We start from the raw sequence: 23,652 nt of genomic DNA on the forward strand, positions 1-23,652 counted from the left end.
AGTTTTCCTGAGGTAGCACTGCTTTGCTTTGTCATTCCCGCAGTCAGACTGTAACTGTGCCGTGCCTCTGTCCGCAGTGGATGGGAAATGGGCCCCCTGGAGCAGCTGGAGCGCCTGCAGCGTGTCCTGTGGGGGGGGCAGTAGGCAAAGGACGCGGCTCTGCTCGGACCCGGCCCCGCAGTTCGGGGGACACAAGTGTGAAGGGAGTGACGTTCAGATGGATTTCTGCAACAGCGATCCCTGCCCCAGTAAGTGCTCCGGGCCGGGCTGCTCACCCCCTCCCTGGCTTTGGGGGCGTGCAGGAGGGGAGGGATGCACTGCACGAGTCACACACTCCCACAACAACCAGGGGGCCGAACGGATCCCTTTCTTAGCTCTGGTTCTTTTTATTTTGGGAAAAGAGATTAAGAAGTTACTCTCCAGTAGAAGTGTTTTCCTTGCTTTACTGTCTGGTTTTAAATAACTGTTATTAAGAGGAAGGCGGATCAGATGTGACTTATTTTTTCAGTCCATGGCAACTGGGGCCCGTGGGGCAGCTGGGGCAGCTGCAGCCGCACGTGCGGGGGGGGCCAGGCCCGGCGGCACCGCAGCTGCGACAACCCGCGCCCCGCCAGCGGCGGCAGGGGCTGCGCCGGGCCCGACCTGCAGAGCCAGAGGTGCGGCACCGACCTGTGCCCAGGTGAGTGCTCACTGCCCCGGGGCCAATGCAGCTGGCCCTGGAAGGCATCCCGTAATGTTCGGGAGATTTTCATACTGGGGAAGGAATGTAGAACATCCCTGGAAGTGTCCAAGGCCGGGTTGGACGGGGCTTGGAGCAACCTGGGCTAGTGGAAGGTGTCCCTGCCCATGGCAGGGGGTGGCACTGGATGGGCTTTAAGGCCCCTTCCCACCCAAACCTTCTGGGATTCTGTGAAAATCCTTATAATTCCTTATGATTTCATACAATCTAATAATCCTCTGCCTTTTTAAATGACTGTCACCTGACAAGGATTTTGCCCTTCACATGTTAGATTTTCCCAAAAGGAGAGGGAATAAATCAAACCAAGACATAGCATATGAAAATGTCTCTTCCACTGTGTTTCTGAGGGAGAAGGTTCACACCTGCCCACTAAGGTGGTTTGGTCATCCTTTGAACTATTCCTTTAACACACTGGTTCCCTCAAGAAGTAATGAAATTGAGCATAACCGATGAAGCCTGAAACATTTAAACTGAAAAATGGCTTTCTTCGTTCTCCGTTTCTCCAGTGGATGGGAACTGGGGGCACTGGCAGCCGTGGAGCCCGTGCTCTGCCTCCTGTGGAGGGGGAGAGCAGAGCCGGGTGCGCCTGTGCAGCAGCCCCGCCCCATCGAACCGCGGCCGGCCCTGCCCCGGGGACTCCTCCCAGATATCCCGGTGCAACACCCAAGCGTGTCCTGGTGAGTTCATTTACAGCTTGTGAGGTGTGGGGAAAGCCTGTGGCTCTCCTGGTTTCACTGGTGCTCTCTCATGTCTTGCCCAGCTGACGGAGTAATTTAATTTTTTGGGTTTAAACCTCCCCTGCAATTTAAGCTCAATTCAGTCTCCCCTACAATATCCAACAGCACACATCATGTGGCCCATTTTTTCCCTCTGTCCTTCCCCCCCTCTGCACAGGTGGACCTGCCCGTGCCAAGGGCAGCATCATTGGCAACATTAATGATGTGGAATTTGGGATTGCTTTCCTGAACGCCACGGTGACGGACAGCCCAGACTCTGACACCAGAGTCATACAGGCAAAGATCACAAACGTCCCTCGGAGCATTGGTAGGCTTTTTCACTCCTATCACTTTTTTTTTTGCTCTGAGTACACCAATACATCCTGTCTTCTGGTTTAGATCTGAAAAGGGTTACCTTAGTTGTAGGTCTGCATTCACTCTTGGAGGGGTGTGGGTCGCATGATGTTCAGATTAAAGCTCCCCGATGTTCTGTGGTCATTCTTTCAGGCCCAGCCATGAGAAAGCTCGTTTCCATACTCAGCCCAGTTTATTGGACAACTGCCAAAGAAATTGGGGAAGCAATGAACGGGTTCACGCTCACTGATGCCGTCTTCAAGAGAGAAACTCAAGTGGAGTTTGCAACTGGTGAGTTCCCTGGGATAGACCAGCTCTTTCCGTGTCCATTACGCTGGATAGATCCTGCATTTCTTAAAAAATAGCACAGGACCATTGCTGAAACTTGAGTCTTGTGCTCACACCAGTATTTTCTGAGTGACTGTGTCTGAGGCATAAATACAGCTTTTAGAGCTGTGGTTTGAAACATGCCACGGTTTTGATGATAGCACCCCTTAGAGAATGCAAGTATAAAATAACTCGTCAGGGGATTCCAGCTCCGATCCCCTGTGGTAACAGGAGTCTCTGGTTGGGAAGTTGGATACACCAAGGTGCTCTGCAATCCCCAGGTGAGATCCTGCGGCTGACGCACGTCGCGCGGGGCCTGGACTCCGACGGGGCCCTGCTCCTGGACGTGGTTGTGAGCGGCCACGTGCTGCAGCTGCCGGCCCTGGCTGATGTCAACGTGAAGGTAAAGCTGCCGTCCCTCCCTCCTCATCTAGAGTAAAGCAGTAAACACTAACTCCTGAAAACTGTTGTACTGTATGTGGCTTGTTTTATGCCTGGTTTAACTGACAGATGCTGATGTTGCCTTTGAAAGCAAAAAGTCGTCATCAGGCAGGTGATGTTGGTCTCTCAAGAATCTGAGATGTTGGCAGGTGGTGCTGAGAAGGGTCTTCAGGGTAGTTATTGCAGGCACGTTGGTGTTGCTTTTGATAGAGCTGGAAAGGGGCATCTTTAACCTCTCTACCTTAGTCATTAGTTAGTGGTAGTTAACCAGTATTTCTCTGTGTTAATCCCACTGTACAATAAATATATATAAAGCTGTTGATATTTTCCTACACTGCAATATACTGTATGTCCAATATTTATATCTCTTTTTAGTGGCAGAATTTTTCTCTACTGAGTGTTTATTTAACATGTTTGTCAGCATCTGACTTAGAATACAAACAAAATATTCTGACCTGAAAAGACTGTTATTAAAGAGTAGGGTCATTTTCAGGTTTTTGGCAGTGCTGTGGCCTCCATCATCAGGCTCCTCAGTACATCAGTCTGTATCTTGGTTAAAGAAATGCACCAGGTGCTGTTAAGGTTCAGCAGTTAAAATAAGAGTGGAAAGGCCATGTGTGTGTGAAATACCATTTGTTCAGATCAAACCCTTTCTCTGAACTCTCATGCAACTTTAAACTGCAAGATCGCCCGGGTTTTGGCTGCACTCAGCAGCTGATGCCCAAATCCTGCTGTTCCAGGATTACACAGAGGACTACATCCAGACTGGCCCAGGGCAGCTGTACGCACACTCCACCCGGCTCTTCACCATGGATGGAGTCAGCGTTCCCTACACCTGGAACCACACCGTCACCTATGACTACACCAAGGGCAAGATGCCCTTCCTGGTGGAAACACTCCACGCTTCCTCCATTGCAACAGAGTACAACCCACTGGAAGAAGCCGTGGCTTTCAAAATCCAGGCTTCCATTGCAAAAGGTACTGTTCTAGTCTTTGCCAGAAATCAAACAATGGCAAATTAATGTCTTCTTCTCCTAGAATTCATTCCCTGTAGCCTCAAAAGGAAATTCTGTGAAAGTTGGGTCACTTTATTGTAGATCTTGATACCTACCTGTCTCATTAATGTACCCACAGACTAACACGTAAGAGCTACTGCAGTTTGCACTTCCTTCACCCCTGGTTCTCATCCACACTGCCAAAGGCATCCCCAGCAGCCTCAGAGTTAACCTGAAATAGTTCCATTTCCTTGCATGTCCCTTTCATTCTCTAAAATGAAATTATCATGGAGTCCCAGAGTGCTTTGGGTTGGAATGGACTTTGAAGTCCATCCAGTCCCACCCCCTGCCAAAGGTGGGGACACCTTCCACCAGACCAGGTTGCTCCAAGCCCTGTCCAACTTGTTGCTTTTCTGTGGGGTCAGGGTGCTTTTGTGTGGTGGGTTTTATGTTTGGGTTTGTGTTCCCGTACCTACTAAGAAAAAGGACTGTATTTTCTCCTCCCAGCAAAACCCACATAAATATAAATCAGGTAGCAATGAGGTGGAACTTGCAGTCACTCCAAGGGGAACCTCCACACAATATTTGATGTTATTCAAACCAGCATAAAACATGTACTACTGACTTTTACAGCTCAAGTAGAAAAACTACTAACGGCTGGATTTAAAAGTTTCTGTTTTGGTGTTCAAGTATAGTAACTACTTTATAAATAACTGGGCTGCAATTCTTAGTGCTAAAGTAGTAAAATGGCCATATTTTTATCCCCAAGTAACATGTGCTTCTTTTACCATCCAGGGGATCATAGCAACCAGTGCCCTGCTGGGTTTGGTTTGGACTCGTCTGGGCCTTATTGCTCAGGTACTGAAGGACGGGGTGGTGTAAATTACAGACTCATGGGGTGGGGGGGAAGGCACCTTAAAACTCACCCCACCCCCAACCATGGGCAGGGACACCTTCCACTAGCCCGGGTTGCTCCAAGCCCCGTCCAACCTGGCCTTGGACATTTCCAGGGATCCAGGGGCAGCCACAGCTTCTCTGGGCAACCTGTGCCAGGGTCTTACTCACACAGAAGAGTTTTTTCCCAGTATCCCATCTAACCTGCCCTCTGGCAGCGGGAAGCCATTCCTTGTGTCCTATCCCTCCGTTTCCTTGTCCCAAGTCCCTCTCCAGCTCTCTTGGAGCCCCTTCGGGTACTGGAAGGCTGCAATAATGTCACTCTGGAGCCTTCTCTTCTCCCAGCTTGTGTCCAAAGCAGAGGTGCTCCAGCCCTTGGAGCATCTCCATCACCTCCTCTGGACCTGCTCTCAGAGGTCCGTGTCTGTCTGGTGCTGAGGTCTCCAGAGCTGGACACAGTGCTCGCCCCCAGGATCTACACCACCTTTAGTTAGAGTTTCAAACCATGCAGTACTTCAGAAAGTGTCAGTGCCACTGACAAAGGGTGTGGATCCAATGGCACATGAAGACTTTGCTTCTCTCCTCACCTAGAATGTGAGTAGTACCCAGAGAGCCTTTTCCTCAGGACACTGAGCCTCAGCACCTGCAGAGCAAGGAAGGACTTACCTGACCTGAGGGAGGGAAGGATGAGTGTTGGCAACCCAGCCCACAGCCCACGGGTTCCTGCTGGGGAACCTATTGGATGGTTCTCTCCACCTCCATCCTGCTGGGAAGGTGTGAGCATTCTGGCTGTCTCTCTAGATGACTGAGTCATGCTTGGTTTAGGGAGCAATCATCTGAGATACTTCATTGGCTCACTGAGTTGGCCCCTGGAAGGTTGTCCATGAAGGGAGTTGTACAGAAACTGCTCCATTACTGGGTCCAGTTTTGCCCTGTGGCTTTACCAGTCACATCTCTGAGGAAGGGTCGGTCTTGTGAAGTCTCACTGGGTTTGCAAACGTTTCCTTGTTCCAGATGAAGATGAATGTGCTGTGGGAAATCCTTGTTCCCATACCTGCCATAACACCGTGGGATCCTACTACTGCTCCTGTCCCAAAGGCCTCACTATCTCTGCTGATGGGAGGACGTGTCAGGGTAAGAGAGGTGCTGCTGGGGACAGGTCAGATACAAAGCGCCCCTTAAATACTTTAAGGCCTTAAAAATGCCTTAAAAGTCACTCACATTGCTAAGGAAAGGTTCTGTTTAGGCCATTTCTCATTACAAGAATGCAATTTCTTGGTGGTATTGTAATTATTTCATACCTGAATGAAATCAGCTAGTATTTCTAGCTGCTCATGCTCAGGGTGCTGTGTTCGTTGTGATGGGGGTTTTCAGGTTGTTTTTCATTCCAGACATTGATGAGTGTGCTCTGGGAGGGCACAGCTGCCATCCTGGCCAGGAGTGTGAGAACGTCATGGGCTCCTTCCGCTGCATGGTCCGGTGTGGGAGCGGCTTCCGGAGAACGGCCGACGGCTTCGGCTGCCAGGGTATGGGGGCTTGGGGTTGGATCCGAGGTACACGGGGGGTTTGGGGGTTGGATTCAGGGTACACGGGGGGGGGTGGGGGGTGGATTCGGGGTACACGGGGGTTTGGGGGGTTGGATTCAGGGTACACGGGGATTTGGGGATCGGCTTTCAGGAACTGAAAATGCTCCTTCACGCAACTGAAAGTGACTTTAAAGATGCATCTCCAAATATCTGCCTATAAATTTTCGTTATTAAGGTCATGGATCTTTGAGGGTTGGGTTTTTTTAATAGATGGTTTTTTGCCTTCTTTTTTTTTTTTGTACCCTTTTGCTTTTTCTGTCTTTAGCAATAAATTTAAAATCCAATCAGGGAATAACTTAACACTCTTGGGTTTGTGTGTGTTGTCTTTTACAAAGATGGGAGAGCAGCAAACACTCCTGAGCAGAACTCACTGGGGTAACAGCCAGAGCTCAGGTAACTGAGCCCACAGGGCAATTCCCAGTCCCGGTGTCAAGGATTTGCGTTGTTCCACAGATGTTAACGAGTGCCAAGAGTCCAATTCCTGTCATCAGCGTTGCTTTAACACCATAGGAAGTTTCCACTGTGGCTGTGACCCAGGATTCCAGCTGAAGGGCAGAAAATGCGTGGGTAGGGATGAAGTGCTGAGTGTCCGTTCCCTTTCTCCAGCAGACAGAGTTCAACATTTATTTGTTGCTCTGTTTGTTTATGAAGGAAAATCCTGCTGTGATGATACACTTGGTCTGTACTTCTGAATCTGTAAAGCACTCCTAAAAACCAGAGGAAGCAGGAATTGGGCTGACTGATGCATGAGCATGAAATGATTCAAAGGCATGGTCAGGTGTAATTTCATTATATAGAGGCCAAGCTTTGTTTATTTTGTTTCCTTTTTGTTTGAATAAGATGTTAATGAGTGCAGGCAGAACGTGTGCAGGCCTGATCAGCTCTGCAAGAACACCCGTGGTGGCTACAAGTGCATCGATCTGTGTCCCAGTGGAATGACCAAAGCAGAGAATGGGACCTGCATTGGTGAGTAGCAGCACTGATTCACTCCATGGTGATGAGAAACACAGGGACAATGGTGATTTTTATTTTTTTAAATAATCCTGAAGCTTGTCCATCTCCTGTTGTTAACATTTGCACATATTAAGGCACCAATTTTTTTCAAGTTTAACTTAACATCCATATTTAACTTTTGTGAATTAGTATTAAAAGAGATGTGTCCTTGCCACCTCTGGTTATCCATTGTTTCTTAAGAGTTTGGCTCAGGAGCTCTGAATCAAGATCCCAGGTCCTTGCTGCTTATCCACTGCCTGGTGGATGAGGGGAAGGCTGTGGATGTGTCTGTCTGGATTGCAGCAAAGCCTTGGACACCATCTCCCATAGCATTCTCCTGGAAAAGGCTTGGACAGGGGCACCCTGTGCTGGGTTAGGAACTGGCTGAGGGCCCAGAGAGTGGTGGGAACGGTGCTGCATCCTGTTTGGATTCAGTCACCAGTGGTGTCCCCAGGGATCAGTGCTGGGCCCAGTCCTATTTAATATCTTCATTGATGATCTGGATGAGGGGGTTGAGTCCACCATGAGCAAATTTGCAGATGACACCAAGCTGGGGGTGTGTTGATCTGCTGGAAGGCAGGAGGGCTCTGCAGAGGGACCTGGCCAAGCTGGATCCATGGGCTGATTCCAAGGGGATGAGGTTCAATCAGGCCAAGGGCCGGGTCCTGCCCTTTGGCCACAACAACCCCCTGCAGCTCCAGGCTGGGACAGAGTGAGGGGAGAGCAGCCAGGCAGGAAGGGAGCTGGGAGTGTGGATGGACAGGAAGCTGAACAGGAGGCAGAGTGTGCCCAGGTGGCCAAGAGGGCCAATGGATCCTGGTCTGGCTGAGGAAGAGTGTGGCAGCAGGAGCAGGGATTGTTGGCCTGGACTCAGCGCTGGTGAGGCCACCCCTGGAGTGCTGTGTCCAGCTCTGGGCCCCTCAGCTCAGGAAGGATATTGAGGTCCTGGAGCAGGTGCAGAGAAGAGCAACAAGGCTGGGGAAGGGACTGGAGCACAAGTGCTGTGAGGAGAGGCTGAGGGAGCTGGGGCTGTTCAGCCTGGAGAGGAGGAGGCTCAGGGGAGACCTCCTCACTCTCTACAACTCCCTGACAGGAGGGTGTAGGCAGGTGGGGGTCAGGCTCTGCTCCCAGGAATGATCAGTAAGACGAGAGGACTCGGTCTTAAGCTCTGCCAGAGGAGGTTTAGGTTGGACATTAGCAAGAAATTCTTTCCAGAGAGAGTAATCAGCCATTGGAATGGGCTGCCCAGGGAAGTGGTGGATTCTCTGTCCCTGGAGGTTTCCAAGATGAGGCTGGATGTGGCATCAGTGCCATGGGCTGGGAACCACAGTGGTAGCAGATCAAGGGCTGGCCTTGATGATCTCACAGTTCTCCTCCAACCCGGCTGATTCTATGATTCTATAATTCTGTCCTCAGGCTTTTTAAAAGCTGATGTTAATAGATGCTACCAAAGCTTTTACTCTTGGGGGATCATGGAATGGTTTGGGTTGGAAGGGGCCCACCTGCCATGGGCAGGGACATCTTCCACTAGCCCAGGTTGCTCCAAGCCCCGTCCAACCTGGCCTTGGACACCTCCAGGGATGGGGCAGCCACAGCTTCTCTGGGCAACCTGTGCCAGGGCCTCCCCACCCTCACAGGGAAGGATTTCTTCCTCATAACTAACTTAATCTCTCCTCCTTTAGTTTAAAACTGTTCTGCCCATGTAAAAGTTGCTCTCCCTGTTTTTTTGTAAGCCCTAAAGTACTGAAAGGCCACAACGAGGTCTCCCTGGAGCCTTCTCCAGGCTGAACAATCCCAGATACGATATCACAGGAAGATGGATTCTCTCTCTTTGTAGAATAGCTGATCACATTGGAAACCTCAATGAAAAGTTTTGAAAATTTATGGAAAAAGTGCCTGTAAATGCCAAACAGTTGAAAAATTTCTCTCTATACCTGCCCCAAACCTGCTTTCGGCTTGTGAGACCCAGGCTGTGCTTGGTACCACACACATTAGACAGTAATGCCAGACTCGGGCACGAGGGGAGAAGAAGAGTGGGCATTCAGAGGGCCAGATGCACACAGGCTCCTCTGCCTTCCTTGCCCAGCCCCGCAGTGACTGTTCCTTTGCTGTTCCTGCAGATGTGGACGAGTGCCGGGCCGGGACGCACCAGTGCCGCGCGCCCCAGCTGTGCGAGAACACGCGGGGCAGTTACCGCTGCCTGTGCCCACGGGGCTTCCGGGCACAGGGCACGGGCAGGCCCTGTGTGGGTAAGCTGCAATCACCCTCCTGTCACCCCCTCCTGCTGCTGCTGCTGGGCTGGCTGCTCTGACACACGGCACTGCTATCCCTGGTGAACGCTGTGCTCTAGAGAGGAGTTTGCTCTGGAGTCCCAAATTGCCCATCCAAAACAAAGCATCCCGTTCAAAGCCCTCAAAGCTAAATGGTTCCAAACGGAGATTGGTTTGGGGCCATACTTTGAAAGCAAAGTGTAAAAGGGTCTCAGGGCACTGGTGGATGGATGTGGCAAGTGACCCTTCCACAGGAAGCTTCGTTTATAAAAACCAGGTGAGATTTGTTGCTGTGCCTGGCTGTCCCCTGGCCTGCACTGGTTCCCACGTGAAGGCAGTCACACAGGGAATCACGTGGATTCCCCTATGGAGAGAACCCCAAGGAGAGTGTTGTGAGAGGCAGGGTAGACCCAGAACTCACCTCTGCTCACGGACATCCCGAACACCCCTCCCCACACAGCACTGCCAAGGGGGTTCCCCACATGGTAGAGCAGAGGGAGCTGAATGTGTTTATCCCTGGTGTGGGTGGCTCAGAGCAGGGCAGGAGCGTTCCTGTCCATCCCAGGAATGCTGACCAGTCACTGCCCTGTCTGCCCTGCAGAACTGTCTGGCACAAGGCCCTGCAGAGCTTTCTCCCACACATGGGTGGAGCAGCTCGGGAGGCTCTCACAGCTCTGACGTGGAGAGCAAGAGTTTAGTATGTGCTGTCAGTGCACAGAACACTTCCTGGCATTTAACAGACCTCAGGAAGGCACTGGAATCATTTACCATCACCTTTTTTGCATTTATGTAGAATATTTAAAACAAAATAGCTGACCCACCCTGCTAATGATTCCTGAATGTCAGTATTTGACATTTAGTGAGGTTGGTAGTGGTTGCTCTCATGTATCAGAGCAGAGAATTATTCCTCCCTTATGACTTCTTCAAGATTAGCTTTCCTAAGTGATAAATAGCTATTTTCTTATTTTATTTTTCTTTAACAACCTAAGATTTTGAACTACCAAAACCCAGGAATGTTTGGGTGGGTTTTTTTTAAAGAGATTAAATTGCAGTAAGAAAGTGTTTGGCTCTAGACCAAGATATTACTTCCACCATCTGCATCTCTACTGAAATAAAATCAATCCCAGACTTCTTAACATATATTAAAACCATGTAAACTTCTGGCAGGAATAAGCTAGATGAAGTCTAGGACTGTGGGTTTCCACAAAGCACCAGCAACTGCCCTAAAGCTGCCTTCTGACCAAGGACCACTGAAAGCTCCCTCTTGAAAGTATGACTTGAATTTTTATCCTTTCAATTTTTATCTACTTAAAAACATATTTAAAATATGGGTTCATCCAAAGTATTAGTTCACATGTTAATAAAATCCACTGAATTACAGCATTTCTGTGGAACCTCAACATACCAGGTCACAGGTGGAAAGGCATCACAAACAGCTGCTATAAAGCATGTTTGTATATAACACATGCAAGGCTGTCTAGAATATAAAATCAAATATTGTTCTTCAAATTTAAGAAAGCCTGAAAACGTAGCTGGTTTAATTTCAAAGTAATTTTACCTTGTTCTTGTAAATATTAGGGTTGCCACCCCTCTGTGAGCTCTTCTCACAGGGAGAGCCGTGGGGTGACTCTGGGGTTTTGTATTGCACAGGCTGCTCCTGCAAAAGGAACTGCTCCAATTTTCACCTGTTTCCTTTCATTCTATGATAATCTTCTATTGCTCATTCACAACTTGTTCCAGGGACACTGGTTGTTGTAAAGAATCACTGTTAGTTTCTTTTATGCATGTACAGAATGTAAAACTCAGCACTTAAGTGCTAAGGAAATTGTAAGTTTTAGGGTGAAAAACAATGAAATGAATACATTTAAAATTCAGATTAGTTGTTGCCATACAAAAAGTGAAGTTCTCTTGTTTGCAAAACCTGACAATCCTAACCTGAGGATTTTCACGAATATATTATAAAGCTTCAGTTGTTTGTTTGCCAAATAACAGTTGGAAAATACTGTAATACTCTGCAGAATTTACTCCTGGATTTTCCACTCTTAAAACATTTAATTATTAATACCCCCCTAAATTCCTTAAAACTTTAACAATATCAGGTATTAAACACTTCATAAAAACACAGTGTAATGTTCTATGTTTCTTACAGTATTGTTTTTTAAAAACCATTATCATGCAGTTGTGGCTCGCAGTGTTACAAACTCAAAAATCCTCTGTTCAGAGGGAAGTGCAACAACATTGACTTAATGGCATTTTTACAATAATAGTTGAAAGAATATACACTATCCACTAATATGAAATAATTGAGTCACTATTAAGATAATTTTTAGTTTCTAGTTACAAAAAGGTTTATAATATATGTCAGTTATACATATGTTGTGATGTGTGTTAATATTGGGTTATTTATTTCTGGACATTGCAGAGTTGTTTGGAACTTGCAGATTCTTGTCTTTTTCTAGTGAAGACAAGACTGTAAGTTTGAAAAGAAATACAGTGATGTCAAATTTCCAGCTGGGCCTGAAGTAACTTGAGGATAATTTTAGGAAATTTCTTACTGGCAGTGCCAGAGAACCTGTGAGGGAAGGTCAGGTCCTGCAGTACCAAGAGCACTCCCAGTTTACTCGGAGTGAAGGACACTCAGCATGTTGTACCCTAAACCCTTTACTGTACTCTGTGTGCTCAGCACTCTGGTTTGATTCAAGGATGGGGTGGGTCAAATTACTTTGAATTGCAATTTAAAGGAAAACAACTTAAAAAAAATGTATTGCTTAAGAAAACAAAAATAATTTTATTTTTTAATTGTATAAAAGTGAATTAATATTTGCTGTTAAGTCCCCAACCTGTCACAGCTGGAATGACCAATAACAGAATCACAGGTTAGAACTTACCTGACCTCTTCCCCCCTGCAGCCTTGAAACTCATCCTCCAGCCCTGACCCCATCCCTGGAGGTGTCCAAGGCCAGGTTGGATGAGCTTGTAGCAACCTGGGCTAGTGGAAGGTGTCCCTGCCCATGGCAGGGGGTGGCACTGGGTGGGCTTTAAGGTCCCTTCCAACCCAAACCATTCCATGATTTCCCCACAGTAACCACACTGGAGCCCGTTGTTCTTCCCTCCGTGCAGGCTAATGAATTTCTAACACTGCACTTCTCTGGAAGGCTCTGTGTTAAGTATCTTCCTTTAAAGAAGGGCCTGGCAGCTTCTCCCACTCATCCTTAAGTGTGTAGCACTTAAGGAAAGAAACCCAAACCACTACTAAATGGTATTGAAGAGCTGAGGCTGAAACACTGCACACTTGAGGCAGGCCCTTCAGCAGGGCTCCTGTCCGGAGGGAGCACAGTCACACTGAGCCTCACAGGCTCATTTCTTGGAGAGTAAAGGTGTGGGACAGTCCAGGGCAGCATAACCTGCCTGCTTGGCATCGTGTTCTCCATGTTTTACTGCCCTCAAGGTCTCACCTTTGTGTCTTCAGCTTGTTCCTCAGACTGAGATAAGTATCTGTGTGTATATATACGTATAGTTACGTGTTGTTGTTTGTTTGTTTTCTCTCCTTTCCACATGGTTTGTGGCTCTGGATCATGTGCCATGGGCAGACATTAATGAATGTGAACAAGTGCCTAAACCCTGTGCCTTTCAATGCACCAACACCCCCGGCAGCTTCAAGTGTCTCTGTGCACCTGGGCAGCAGTTGCTGGGTGATGGGAAATCTTGCGCCGGCTTGGAGAGGCTGCCAAATTCTGGGGCCTATTACAGTAGCTATAACTATGCTCAGTTCTCCCCTGGGAGAGACAACCAGCAACAGCAGCACTATTACAGGCACTCCTCAAATCTCTACAGCTCCTTCTCAGAGTATAGGAACAGCAGAATACCTTTCTCCAGGACTAGAAGGAACGTTAGAGAAACTTGTCCTGAAGGCTATGAGGCAAGAAATGGCAGATGTGTAGGTAAATGTCAGTCCTGTCTCTGCAACTCTCTTGTTTTGGGCCTTATTCTTAGGTTACTCTTTGATGTCTACCAGGGGCTGAGGGTTTGTGGTGCTGTGGGGTTTTTTTCTGTTTACCCTGGTCAGTATTCAGAGGGTTCTGTATGTTCTTGTCTCTCCTGTCTTTGCTCACATTGTAGCAAAAATGTTTTCAAACCTCCTTGTAACCTCTTGTTTTAACTGTGCTTCTTATTGTATTTGCCAAGTTATTCTCTGTGTTACTCTCTTTCTCCTGATCACAGTAGCTCACCTTGGTGAATCTTCTCACGCTCCAAAATCCACCAGCAGCCCCAGTCTAGTCCCATTGCTTCCATCAGACTCCTACTGATGGCAGCAATAATCTGGTTCAGAAAAGTTTTGGATAAAGATTTTAGAGTTGGGCACACTGGGGCCAGTGCCAGCACTGCTACAGGGACAGTCAGTGTCACATGGGCAGTAGGCACAGAAGCTTTTAGATTATTGTTATTTTGTATAAGAAAAGGGATTACAACATAATTCAGCCTGGAGAGACTGATGGTAAGTAAAGAAATAGGTTTGTCAGGAGTTGTGGCAGTGACAGCACAGGCATTTCTTCCCTGAGGAGGAGTCCGGGCAGTTACAGGAACTGGCAAGCTCTGCCCCTGGTTTTTGGGGGGATATAAAAAAAATTACTTAATTTTTGGAAATACACTTCTCCTAAGCCAGACTTTGCCAACTTATCTCCTGTTTTGAGTATCTTAAGGAAATGACACTTCCCAGTAGGCACAACTAAAGGGTAAATGGTGATCTGCAGAGAGGTTCTAGCATCAGAATTCCTGCTGGGATTATACAGTGAGATATAATGGTGGCACACGTGAGCAGGCATTTCATAAATAATGTAAGGCCAGGCAGACATCAGACCTTGTATTTAAGTTATAAAGAGATTTCAGTAGTCACATACCTGGGGATTAGTACAGCAGTTTAACTGACACAGCTCCCACTGAGGGAAAGGGGAAGCTCCAACCTCTGATCTTCATCCCAGTTTCCAGTTGGAATTAGTTAATATTCTTGTACTTTTTTTTGTGTAATAATCATCTAGGTTTAAAAATGACCGTTTAATATGAAAAATACACCCAAATGATGCTTTTGTTGAAGTTCTTTCAACAGACAACCATCAGGATGTGATAACAACACACCAGAGGTTTCTGTTCACATCTGCCTCTCTTCTCTTTTTACATTTTGATCTAATGCAACCCCTGTAAATTAGAGAGAAGGGAAGCCAAGACTTTCCTGCCACTGGTTTAATCATGCAAATCTGAAATCTTGCATGAGATTAACTGTATTGCTGTGCTGATTTAGGCAGATGTTTGAAAAGCCACTATAATTATAAATTATCTGTGTCTAAATCACACTAGTTTGCTTTGCAAACTTTACATAATGTGGTCTGGTACTTCTGTATTTGACAGGGAGATTTAAGAAAAAGAAAAGTTAAGAGCAGTTATTGATAGTCTTTCCAGATACTGAGCTTAACTCAGGCATAGGGAAGGTTAGTTTGGAAGGGAAACAGTGTTCCCTGAGGAGAGACTGACTGTAGGAACCACTTCCCCACTGTCAAGGCCAGATAACTGGTCTGGGTGTTCCCCAAGCATGTGGCTTAACACCTGATTCTCAGATGATCAGCTCTGCTTGCCTCGGGGGCAGGTCTGTGTTTGTATAACCCTGTCAGTGGACACAGATCCCCTTTCTTCCCGGTCCCTTCAGCTGGGCTGTGTGCTACAGCTGCTGTCCCAAGAGGGCAGGACCCCCTCAGAGCTGACTGTAGTTACTACAGAGTTACAAGGGCTGCCACAGGTAAGGGGGGAGGACACTCTAGTCTGACACATTCGGCCCCATCAGGAAACGAGATCCAGACAACTTCCCCCAGCTCTGTCCATACACCTGAACAGTTCATCCAGGGTCAGGTAATCCTGACGTGATGGTGCTTCTCTCCACAGACATCGACGAATGTGAGAGCAGGGACACCTGTCAGCACGAGTGCAGGAACACCCTGGGCAGCTTCCAGTGTGCCTGTCCCTCGGGATATCGCCTCATGGCCAACGGCAAAACCTGCCAAGGTACGGACAGGGGGCAGAGCTGCAAGGAAGCAGGACAGGGCTCAGCCACCTCCCTGAGCTGGGCATGGGAGAGCATTCAAAATTCCAGTTTTCAGAAGTTTTATATTCCACGCTTTAATGTTCCCTAAAGCAGCAGCAAACAAGACAATTGCACCTTCTAATTCTCTGAAGTTCCCCTGTGAGCTCACATTACACACTGAGCCCCAAGCTCCAGGGTCAGGCACCCTCTGTGCTCTGCTCAGCCTTTACCCACTTTGGTGTCTACCCTCTAATTCTACCAACAACTGATCCCTTGCATGTTTTTCCATCCAGATATTGATGAGTGCCTGGAACAGAACATTAATTGTGGATCCAATCAGATGTGTTTCAACATGAGAGGCAGCTACCAATGCATAGACACACCTTGTCCACCCAACTACCAGCGAGAGCCACTTTCTGGGTAGGTTTTATTTTCAGCCCTTTTTCACCCATCCCAAGCTCAGACCTGTCTTTGTTAAAGAAGAACATTTTAAGTTTGCCAGACACCAGCTGATAAAGATCATAGAATCATAGACTCATGGAATGGTTTGGGTTGGATGGGACCTTAAAGCCCATCCAGTTCTACCCCCTGCCATGGGCAGGGACACCTTCCACTAGCCCAGGTTGCTCCAAGCCCCGTCCAACCTGGCCTTGGACACTTCCACAGCTTCTCTGGGCAACCTGTGCCAGGGTCTCCCCACCCTCCCAGGGAACAATTCCTGATATCTGAAACTCTCTACTGGCCTGACTTGCTACCAGCTTCAAAGCATCAAGTATATTCTTTTAGTTGTGAAAATAATGCAACAGTTCCTGATAAGTTTTGTTGTTTCCCTCTTCTGGAAAAAAACCCAACACATTAATGTCTTTTAGTTTTTTAACATACTCTAAGAAATAGCTTGATTCATAGTCAGAAACCATCTTTTGGGATCAAACTCAACTGCAGTGACATTTAAGCTGACGTGGGTCACGTCCTTTGACCCTTGTTTGTTTGCACTGACAAGCAGCACTAGCAAAGTTCTCCTATTTTAAGTTTTGATTAATAGAAGTAAAATTTACTCTGCCCTTCATTCCAAATTCTTTAAGATCTAACAGACACCTCAAATGGAGCTGCCCAAGACATTTTAAACCGGCCCACCTGCTCTACTTTTAAGAGCGTGGTCACTAAAACATACACCCTGGACTTCTATGACAAACATAGCCAGTGTATTTCTGAGCTGATCATATTGAGGGAAAACGGGACAGTAAAGGGGCTGTAGCTTTAAAGGAACAAAGGATGAGCACGTGACAGAGAAGTTTTAATCTGCAGCAGGGTAAGCAGGGGAGAGTTTCTCCTCTAAGACCAGTCGCAGCACTGAGGATATTGTGCCTTGTCCCTGAGCTAAAGTCTTCTGCTTCTTCCCAGGTTCTGTCTCAAGAACTGCCCGGCCAACGACCTGGAGTGTGACCTGAGCACCTACGCCCTGGAGTACAAGCTGCTGTCGCTGCCCTTCGGCATCGCGGCGGGGCAGGACCTGATCCGGCTGGTGGCCTACACCCACGAGCAGGTGGTGCACCCCCGCACCACCTTCTCCATGGCGGAGGAGGACCCGGCCGTGCCGTTCGCCCTGCGGGACGAGAACCTCAAGGGGGTGGTGTTCACCCGGCGGGCGCTGCGCGAGCCCCGGACGTACCGCATGGGGGTGAGGGCCCTGTCCTACGGCGCCGACGGCAGCCTCGAGTACCAGACCACCTTCATCGTGTACATCGCCGTGTCCGCCTACCCCTACTGACACCCTGGGCCACACGGGGCACTGCTGCTGGCATTTCAAAGGGGTGCTACGCTCTGCTCCTTCCCCGAGGCTGCCTCCCCAGGCCCGTTGTTCCAGTTCAAGAGGAAAATCCGTGGCTTTGAGGAGCTGTTACCACTTGCTTTATTTATTACACTGGAGTAGTCATTTTCCACAGTATGTTCTGAAAACCAGCAGGGAAATCCACGTGGTCAAAGCAGTAAGGAAGGAGCAGCCTCCATTGAAAGCAACTGAAGAAAAGCCTGACCAGAAGAAAACAAGTGGTCTGCATGTTTTAAAGGTTGCAAAGTGTTTTACCATTTTATATCTATTAGGTTTTTTCCTTCTCAACACCCAATAGAATTAGGGCTGTGCTGTACTGTGTCGTGTGCTTCAAACCACCAAATGCCACCGTGCCCAGGGATTGCAAATGCTGAAACAAATGATACTAAAGTCTGTTTTCAGCCAACAAATCTACAGGAGAATTGGAACTGGTACCTTTGGGTTCCATGCAAGTGTAGAGATGTCACTATTTTTTGGAAGAAAAAACCAACATGGCTACTTGTACTTTATCCAGCAGGTATTTTATAACTTGTTTTTACTCTGCCACTCTGGTATAGCCATTTATTTAACCCATTGCAGTACTCCCAACTCAGTCAAGGTGCTGGGTTTTTACGCACATGGAACATTTTTCTCCCAAGGTGGTGTAAGTTTGGTTCAATAATGTCAATACACTGTACACAGGTAATTTTGCCAAGATGTATTCTATTTTTATGGACGTGTATATATGTGTTTTTTTCCTATGTGTATTTTCTATGCAGTATCTCAAGAGTGTTTTACAGTTAAGTTTGCATAAAAGGACAATGTCAGTGCAATGAAAATAATCAAAATAAAGGTTCCCATTACCTTTGAGACTGCTGGGAGTTTTATCTTTGAAAAAAATTTCTTCCCCTTTGTAAAGCTCTTTCCTTGAGTTTCAGGGGAGAGTGCAGAAGGTATCGTGCCCAGCAAACCAGGGAGCAGCTCCAGCTGTTTTCCCTCTTCCTGGCACTCAGGGATAGTAAGAGATTATCACCAGCATTAAAGTGTATTTTTAGCCCCAGGGACAAATTGCTTCCCAATAGAATTTTGTCTGTATTATTGAATAATATTATCTCTAGTGAAAGATCCACCAATTTTCCCCTAACCTTGCTCTTTGTTCCCTTTCCATTGCACCAAGTGAGACAGTCCTGCAAAACAAGGATGACTTAAAACCATTTTGCTCTTTATACAAATCTACATGAGTGTCAGACTTCAAACAAAACAGGCTTGCTTTTTGGAAGCCTGACTTGAAAAATAAAAGCAGATCAAGGAAAACAAATTCCATGACAAAGACATGAGGGGAGGAGAAATAAGAGTGAGCTGTAATAAGTATGGGTAATTACCTCAGTGTCTTTTAAGGATGAGAATCACACTGAAAATGATCTCCTTAAGGGACTCTTCACTCCACCCCCAGACAACAGGAAATTTCTATTCTGAGATGTTTTATAGGGAGGAAAACCCCCCACTCCATAACAGAGTGGAGAGCCTTTAAAGGCAAATCTGTTACTACTTTTAGGGTCAGTCACCTACCACATGGAAGTCACCGAAGCACTGACACATCCACAGCTCCTTTCCCCTGTCTGCCTTCTCATCCCGTGCTTTCCAGGAGCCCAGCTCAAGGAGCAGCTGCTTGTCCATGTGGAAGCTGTTGGTTGATGCCACAGACTGAGGGCCCGGTGAGCTGTGGGTCACTGGGAGCTCTCTGGCTTTCACTCAGGGACTGGTTGGAGGGAAGTGCTGGATAAAGGAGAACTTGTGGCATGTCTTTCTCTTCCTTGGACATCTTGATCTGTGTTATGAATTTCTCTTCTGCTCTATTAGAAGAATTGCAAACATGGTAATTAAATATCAGAGCAACTCTAACACCACAAGCTCCCTGACCCTGTTGCAAACAGGCTGGAAAGGCTGCTGTTAATTATCAGTTTTTCTGGTCGAAGCTGAGAGGCAAGAGGCAGGTTAGTATGTGTTTATGTGCCCATAAATGCAAATTTTAAATTTCATAAATACAACAAATATTCTACTGTGTTTATTATCACTTTAGGTAAGGCTGACCAAACTCTGGATGCAATTTTCAGTGGCTAAGGGCTGTACAGTCACTTTGTCATTAGTCTGCAGCAATATTTGCACTGTGAAAGGTTCACTGCAATCCTGTGGAAGGCTGATTTGGTCACCATATCATTTATCACAAGACAATTTGCAAATACCCTCCTGTCAGGAACAAACCTATATCAAATTCTATACAAAAGGAAATACAGGTGAAAATTGGGATGGAGAACCTGCAAACAGTTAATTCTGACTAACTGCCTGCAGGTACAGTCCAGACTACCCCTGTGATGCTGAAAGGGAACTTCTGGCTTTAAACATTGTGATATATTTTAATTCAGGACTGAATGGAAGAATGTTGGCCATTAATGACCATAGTTAAAGGTCTGTTCATTTTTCAGCTTGAGGAACAGAGCCCTGGAGGGCAGAGACCTGGAAACCACTGTGGAAGGAAAAGGGGTGTTTTGCATTTGGAGGGAGTGGTGAAAGGCCCCAGGTAAAGAACTAGGAACCCTGTTAAGTAGTTAAATCACAAACGTGGTCTATCCCAGAAAGAGCAAAAGGCCCTCTGGAAATACCTACTTAATCCCAGAGCCAGCACTGTCTAACACTGACTTGAACTCCCTAACACTTACCATATGAGTATATGAGAACCTGAAGTTCTTATTAGAAGAAAAACACTACACCAAATAGTTCAAAAGGAGGTCCTAGGGAGAGCAATTACTGTGGAGTAGTTCAGAGATGTGCTGAACACACAGTTCTGCCATCTTCAGTGCTGCCATCCTTCTGTAGGAGCCTCCTGTTCCACTGCTCATTGGGTTTCCTGGGGCGGCATTTTCTCCTGCCCCTGTCCCTGAAACACAGCCCTGTGACAATGGCTCCTTCCTCTGTCCCTGGGCCTCACCCAGGCACAAACATGGCAACATTTAATTAATAACACTATCGAGATCCAACACGACCCGGGAAAGATGGTAAAAGCGCTTCTATCCCCTATGGAGATTAATTTGTACATCCTGGTGATTTCAGTGTGCCAGCTGGTGGCATTCCAGCAGCTGGGCACACCAGTCTCCTGGAGCTCACCCTGGTGGGCATGCCTTAGGTACCCAGTGCTGCAGCAATGCCTGAGAGCACTCAGCCTGTGCCTGTATTCCAGGAAAAAATCCTGCTACATCCAAGCCTTTGCCAGAGTACAACCAGACTCCCTTTTCCTTCCACAAACACTCCTTCTTTAATAAAGCTTGAAGGAAACTACATGCTAAAATACAGCACTTGGCAAAAAAACTGTGTGATTCCTTCCAAATCTAAGTTTTAGGAGAAGAATAAGGCAGGAAAAGGAATTCAGGGATGAAACCAGGGCCAACCAGGGCCAGTGAGGATAGAAAATACACACCCACCACATGTGAAAAGGTGACCCCAATACACCATCAGGTTTCTGTACCTCACGCCCACTGGCTGGGCAAGTGAGGCACATGGGAGGTCTCCAGGAACCAGAGGCCAGTAAGGAATATCCCAACACACCTGTAGGGATCCAGCTTGCCCAGCCCTTGAGAGAGAAAATCCACTGAGGTTTGGTTTTCCTTCACAATGGCTGAGTTAAAAAGCTACAGAGTGGGCACAGTAATGAATCCATGCTGGATGCACAGCCCTGAGGGTTAAAGGGAAAACAAGTTACCAGGTGAGAAGGATGCTCAGGACAGACCAGAGCAGCAGTGCTTGACTGAGGAAAGGCCACTTGCCAAGTAAGACCCAGACAGCAGGAGCAGAGCCGGATGGTGAGTAACGCTGCCGTCATCGCTCCCATTGGCGTGGCAATTCCAGGCAGGACTCTGCTCCCGGGGTCTGAGGGGGAGCTCTGCTACCCTTTCACTTCAGAGGCATTTCTAGTTCTGGCAGCTCCAATCCAAGGCTGCTGCCAATACAAACTTGGCACGGCCCAACCTCTGAAATCCCCAGATTAGGTGGTGGGGCTCCGCAGGCGCACATGGGCGGAACAGGACACGCTGGGCGAGGGATGCGGGGACGGCCCCCACAGGGGATGAAAAGAAGCCACCTGGCACATTTCCAGTTATCCCTGCTGGGATCCTGGGATGTGTGGATGGGTGAGGGCTGCTGGGCAGGGCTGTGCTTTGTTTCTGGCTCCTCCAGCCTTCTGGCCTTTGGCCTTTGCTTCAGCGGAGATTCTGACTGGGAACAAAACCCAACGGTACCATCGGCCATCACTCAGCACCACCCTGGAGTCTGGAAACCTCAAACACCTTCAGCACCGACGTTCATTGATGCTGAAGAGCCTCAGTGACTTGCTGAAGTGCAGCTGTATTTCCTGCTGGGAAATCAGAGACAGTTCCAACTCTTGCATACTCAGAAGTTCTCCATTCATGTGGAACTGTTGCTTCAGGACACCCATGGCTTTATTTGTTCTTTGTATCCCTGGACAAACTTTGAGGCACAGGGTAGTTCTGGGTGTGAGCTGGAACAGAAAGGACGCACCAGAGAGTGGCAGCTGATGGCCAGAGCTCAGTGGGGTGTTAGGGATCACATCTCCAGCAGTGCTGCACTAATAAACTCCACATCCAAGCAGTGTATCCAGCCATGCCCTGGGAATGATGGTAAATGTAATCCCTAACTGGCTGCAGGCTTTTATAAACACATTTGCATGTCTGGACACACTTAACTCGGCTCCAGTCACTTCTCAGATCATCGGGTTCAGCTTTCCACGTCTTCCACCCACAACTGGTGCCAGATTCTTCTGCTTTGATACATTTAGTATTAGAAAGGGAAAGAATACTTACTTGCAGATAAAAATATGGATAAAAAGAATTGTTCTTTAACACACAGATTCAAATGATAATGTATGAACAGCCAAATGATGGGGGCATCAGAAACACCACCAAGCCAAGGGGCTCTTCAGATTACAAAGCAAAGCTTAAGAAGTGCTCTGAAGTGGTGATGTGCAATTGCTGCAAGGAGAAGACACTCTCAAAGGATTTTTCACCCTATGCAAGGACTATAAAACTGGGGTAATTTTGAGACCAGGTTCAGCTAATTTCTTGAACAAAATGTTTAAGAAGCAAGAGGGTTTTTTAATATAATATATATATAGCAAACACAGCACTTGCATTAGAAAGATTTCTCCTAAAATGGGAAGAGCTACCACACAGGAGTGAGGATTGCACAGCTCCTGTGGTTCTTGATAGCTTCACTAAGTGGCTTGAAATGGCTTCCCTAATAACAGCTTCTCATCCCACTTGAAGTTACAGACTCGTTTACATACAGGTCAAGAGAAGACACCTTGAGTAGAATCTCTCCCAAGCACAATTTAAATAAATATATACCTGTATACAGTCTATGGAAAAGCACAGTACATCTGATGTGCAGAGCTCACCTGGAATCCAGGGCGGTTCAGCCAGCTAAGGACCCAGCCAAGCCCCCCTCCAAACCTTTGAACATCTCACTGAGCAGCAGGCCCACTCCCACAAAGCACAGTCCTGCCCTCCTGCTCAGATCACAAGAAGGGTCTCCAGGGAGCACCTCAGAGGTGTCGAGAGGTCTGGACTGCACAGGTACAGTCCAGCCCATCATTAAAGCAAGGCCCACCTCTCTTGCTAATCAAAACTGCAGCACAGCCACTGGCAAACAAAAAGTTGTGTGTAAAAGCTTCAAAAAAGGAGTATATTCACTTTGGGGTCTCCAGTTACAGAGGCAAAACCCATCCCTGAAGGAAATACTCCTGTGAGTATCCCCAGTCACCACTGTCTCACAATGTCCAGGTTCCTCTCTCTATCGGCCTCCACAGGATTGAGCTGGGCAGCCCCTGGGATCTGATGCTGTAGATCTAAAAAGGAAAGCTGGAAGAAGGATGGATTCCCAAATACGACAGAACCAACTGAACTTCTCCATGTCTGGAGAGGAAAATGCAGAGCGCTCTGGTGCCACCATGTGAGTGACTGAATTGGAAGAAACAAAAATATCACGAGAAAGCAACACTCAAAACACACTGAAGGGAGCACAGGAGCCTTAGGATAAGCTGCGCAGGGCAAAGCTCCCTTGCACCAGACCTGCAGAGTTCCTGCAGAGAGGTCTTGGCAGTTCAACACCTGTGGGCAAATCCTAAATGCTCGAGAGCTTATGGGCAGGAGATGGGCTGAAAAACCTGCAACAAGACCTCTTCTATCTTTCTTCTACTTGAAGGAGCTGGACTTTGAACACAAGCCTGGCAAATAAGTGTGATTACATCAAATGTGTTCATCCTTCATCTGTCTCATCCTTCCTCGTCCCCGTCTGCCAGCAGAATTACCTCAGCAGTCTCCAATATTTGACTATTTACAGGCCAGTTTGCTTTTCTCAGCTGCTCTGACCTTGTTGGAAAGGAAGCACTGGT

General features: G+C 47.4%; 1 protein-coding gene across 2 annotated transcripts in view; it reads left to right on the forward strand.

The window, feature by feature from the left end:
• Window positions 1-18,062, forward strand: part of HMCN1 (hemicentin 1) — a 162,728-nt gene extending 144,666 nt beyond the window's left edge. The window contains exons 91-107 of one of the 2 annotated variants that reach the window (XM_027704511.1): window positions 78-248; window positions 509-679; window positions 1,246-1,416; window positions 1,634-1,783; window positions 1,963-2,100; window positions 2,418-2,539; window positions 3,318-3,555; window positions 4,368-4,430; window positions 5,481-5,600; window positions 5,858-5,992; window positions 6,506-6,619; window positions 6,893-7,018; window positions 9,166-9,294; window positions 12,906-13,256; window positions 15,247-15,366; window positions 15,679-15,805; window positions 16,787-18,062. In XM_027704511.1, the coding sequence (XP_027560312.1) occupies window positions 78-248; window positions 509-679; window positions 1,246-1,416; window positions 1,634-1,783; window positions 1,963-2,100; window positions 2,418-2,539; window positions 3,318-3,555; window positions 4,368-4,430; window positions 5,481-5,600; window positions 5,858-5,992; window positions 6,506-6,619; window positions 6,893-7,018; window positions 9,166-9,294; window positions 12,906-13,256; window positions 15,247-15,366; window positions 15,679-15,805; window positions 16,787-17,153 (2,813 nt within the window). In that variant the 3' untranslated portion in view covers window positions 17,154-18,062. The remainder of the gene's footprint in view (window positions 1-77; window positions 249-508; window positions 680-1,245; window positions 1,417-1,633; window positions 1,784-1,962; window positions 2,101-2,417; window positions 2,540-3,317; window positions 3,556-4,367; window positions 4,431-5,480; window positions 5,601-5,857; window positions 5,993-6,505; window positions 6,620-6,892; window positions 7,019-9,165; window positions 9,295-12,905; window positions 13,257-15,246; window positions 15,367-15,678; window positions 15,806-16,786) is intronic. The other variant, XM_027704512.1, reaches the window with a different exon arrangement.
• Window positions 18,063-23,652: the final 5,590 nt, after the last annotated feature.

Source organism: Neopelma chrysocephalum, unplaced genomic scaffold (assembly GCF_003984885.1).
Source record: "Neopelma chrysocephalum unplaced genomic scaffold, ASM398488v2 Primary Assembly neopelma1_281, whole genome shotgun sequence".
Taxonomy (NCBI): Eukaryota; Metazoa; Chordata; class Aves; order Passeriformes; family Pipridae; genus Neopelma; species Neopelma chrysocephalum.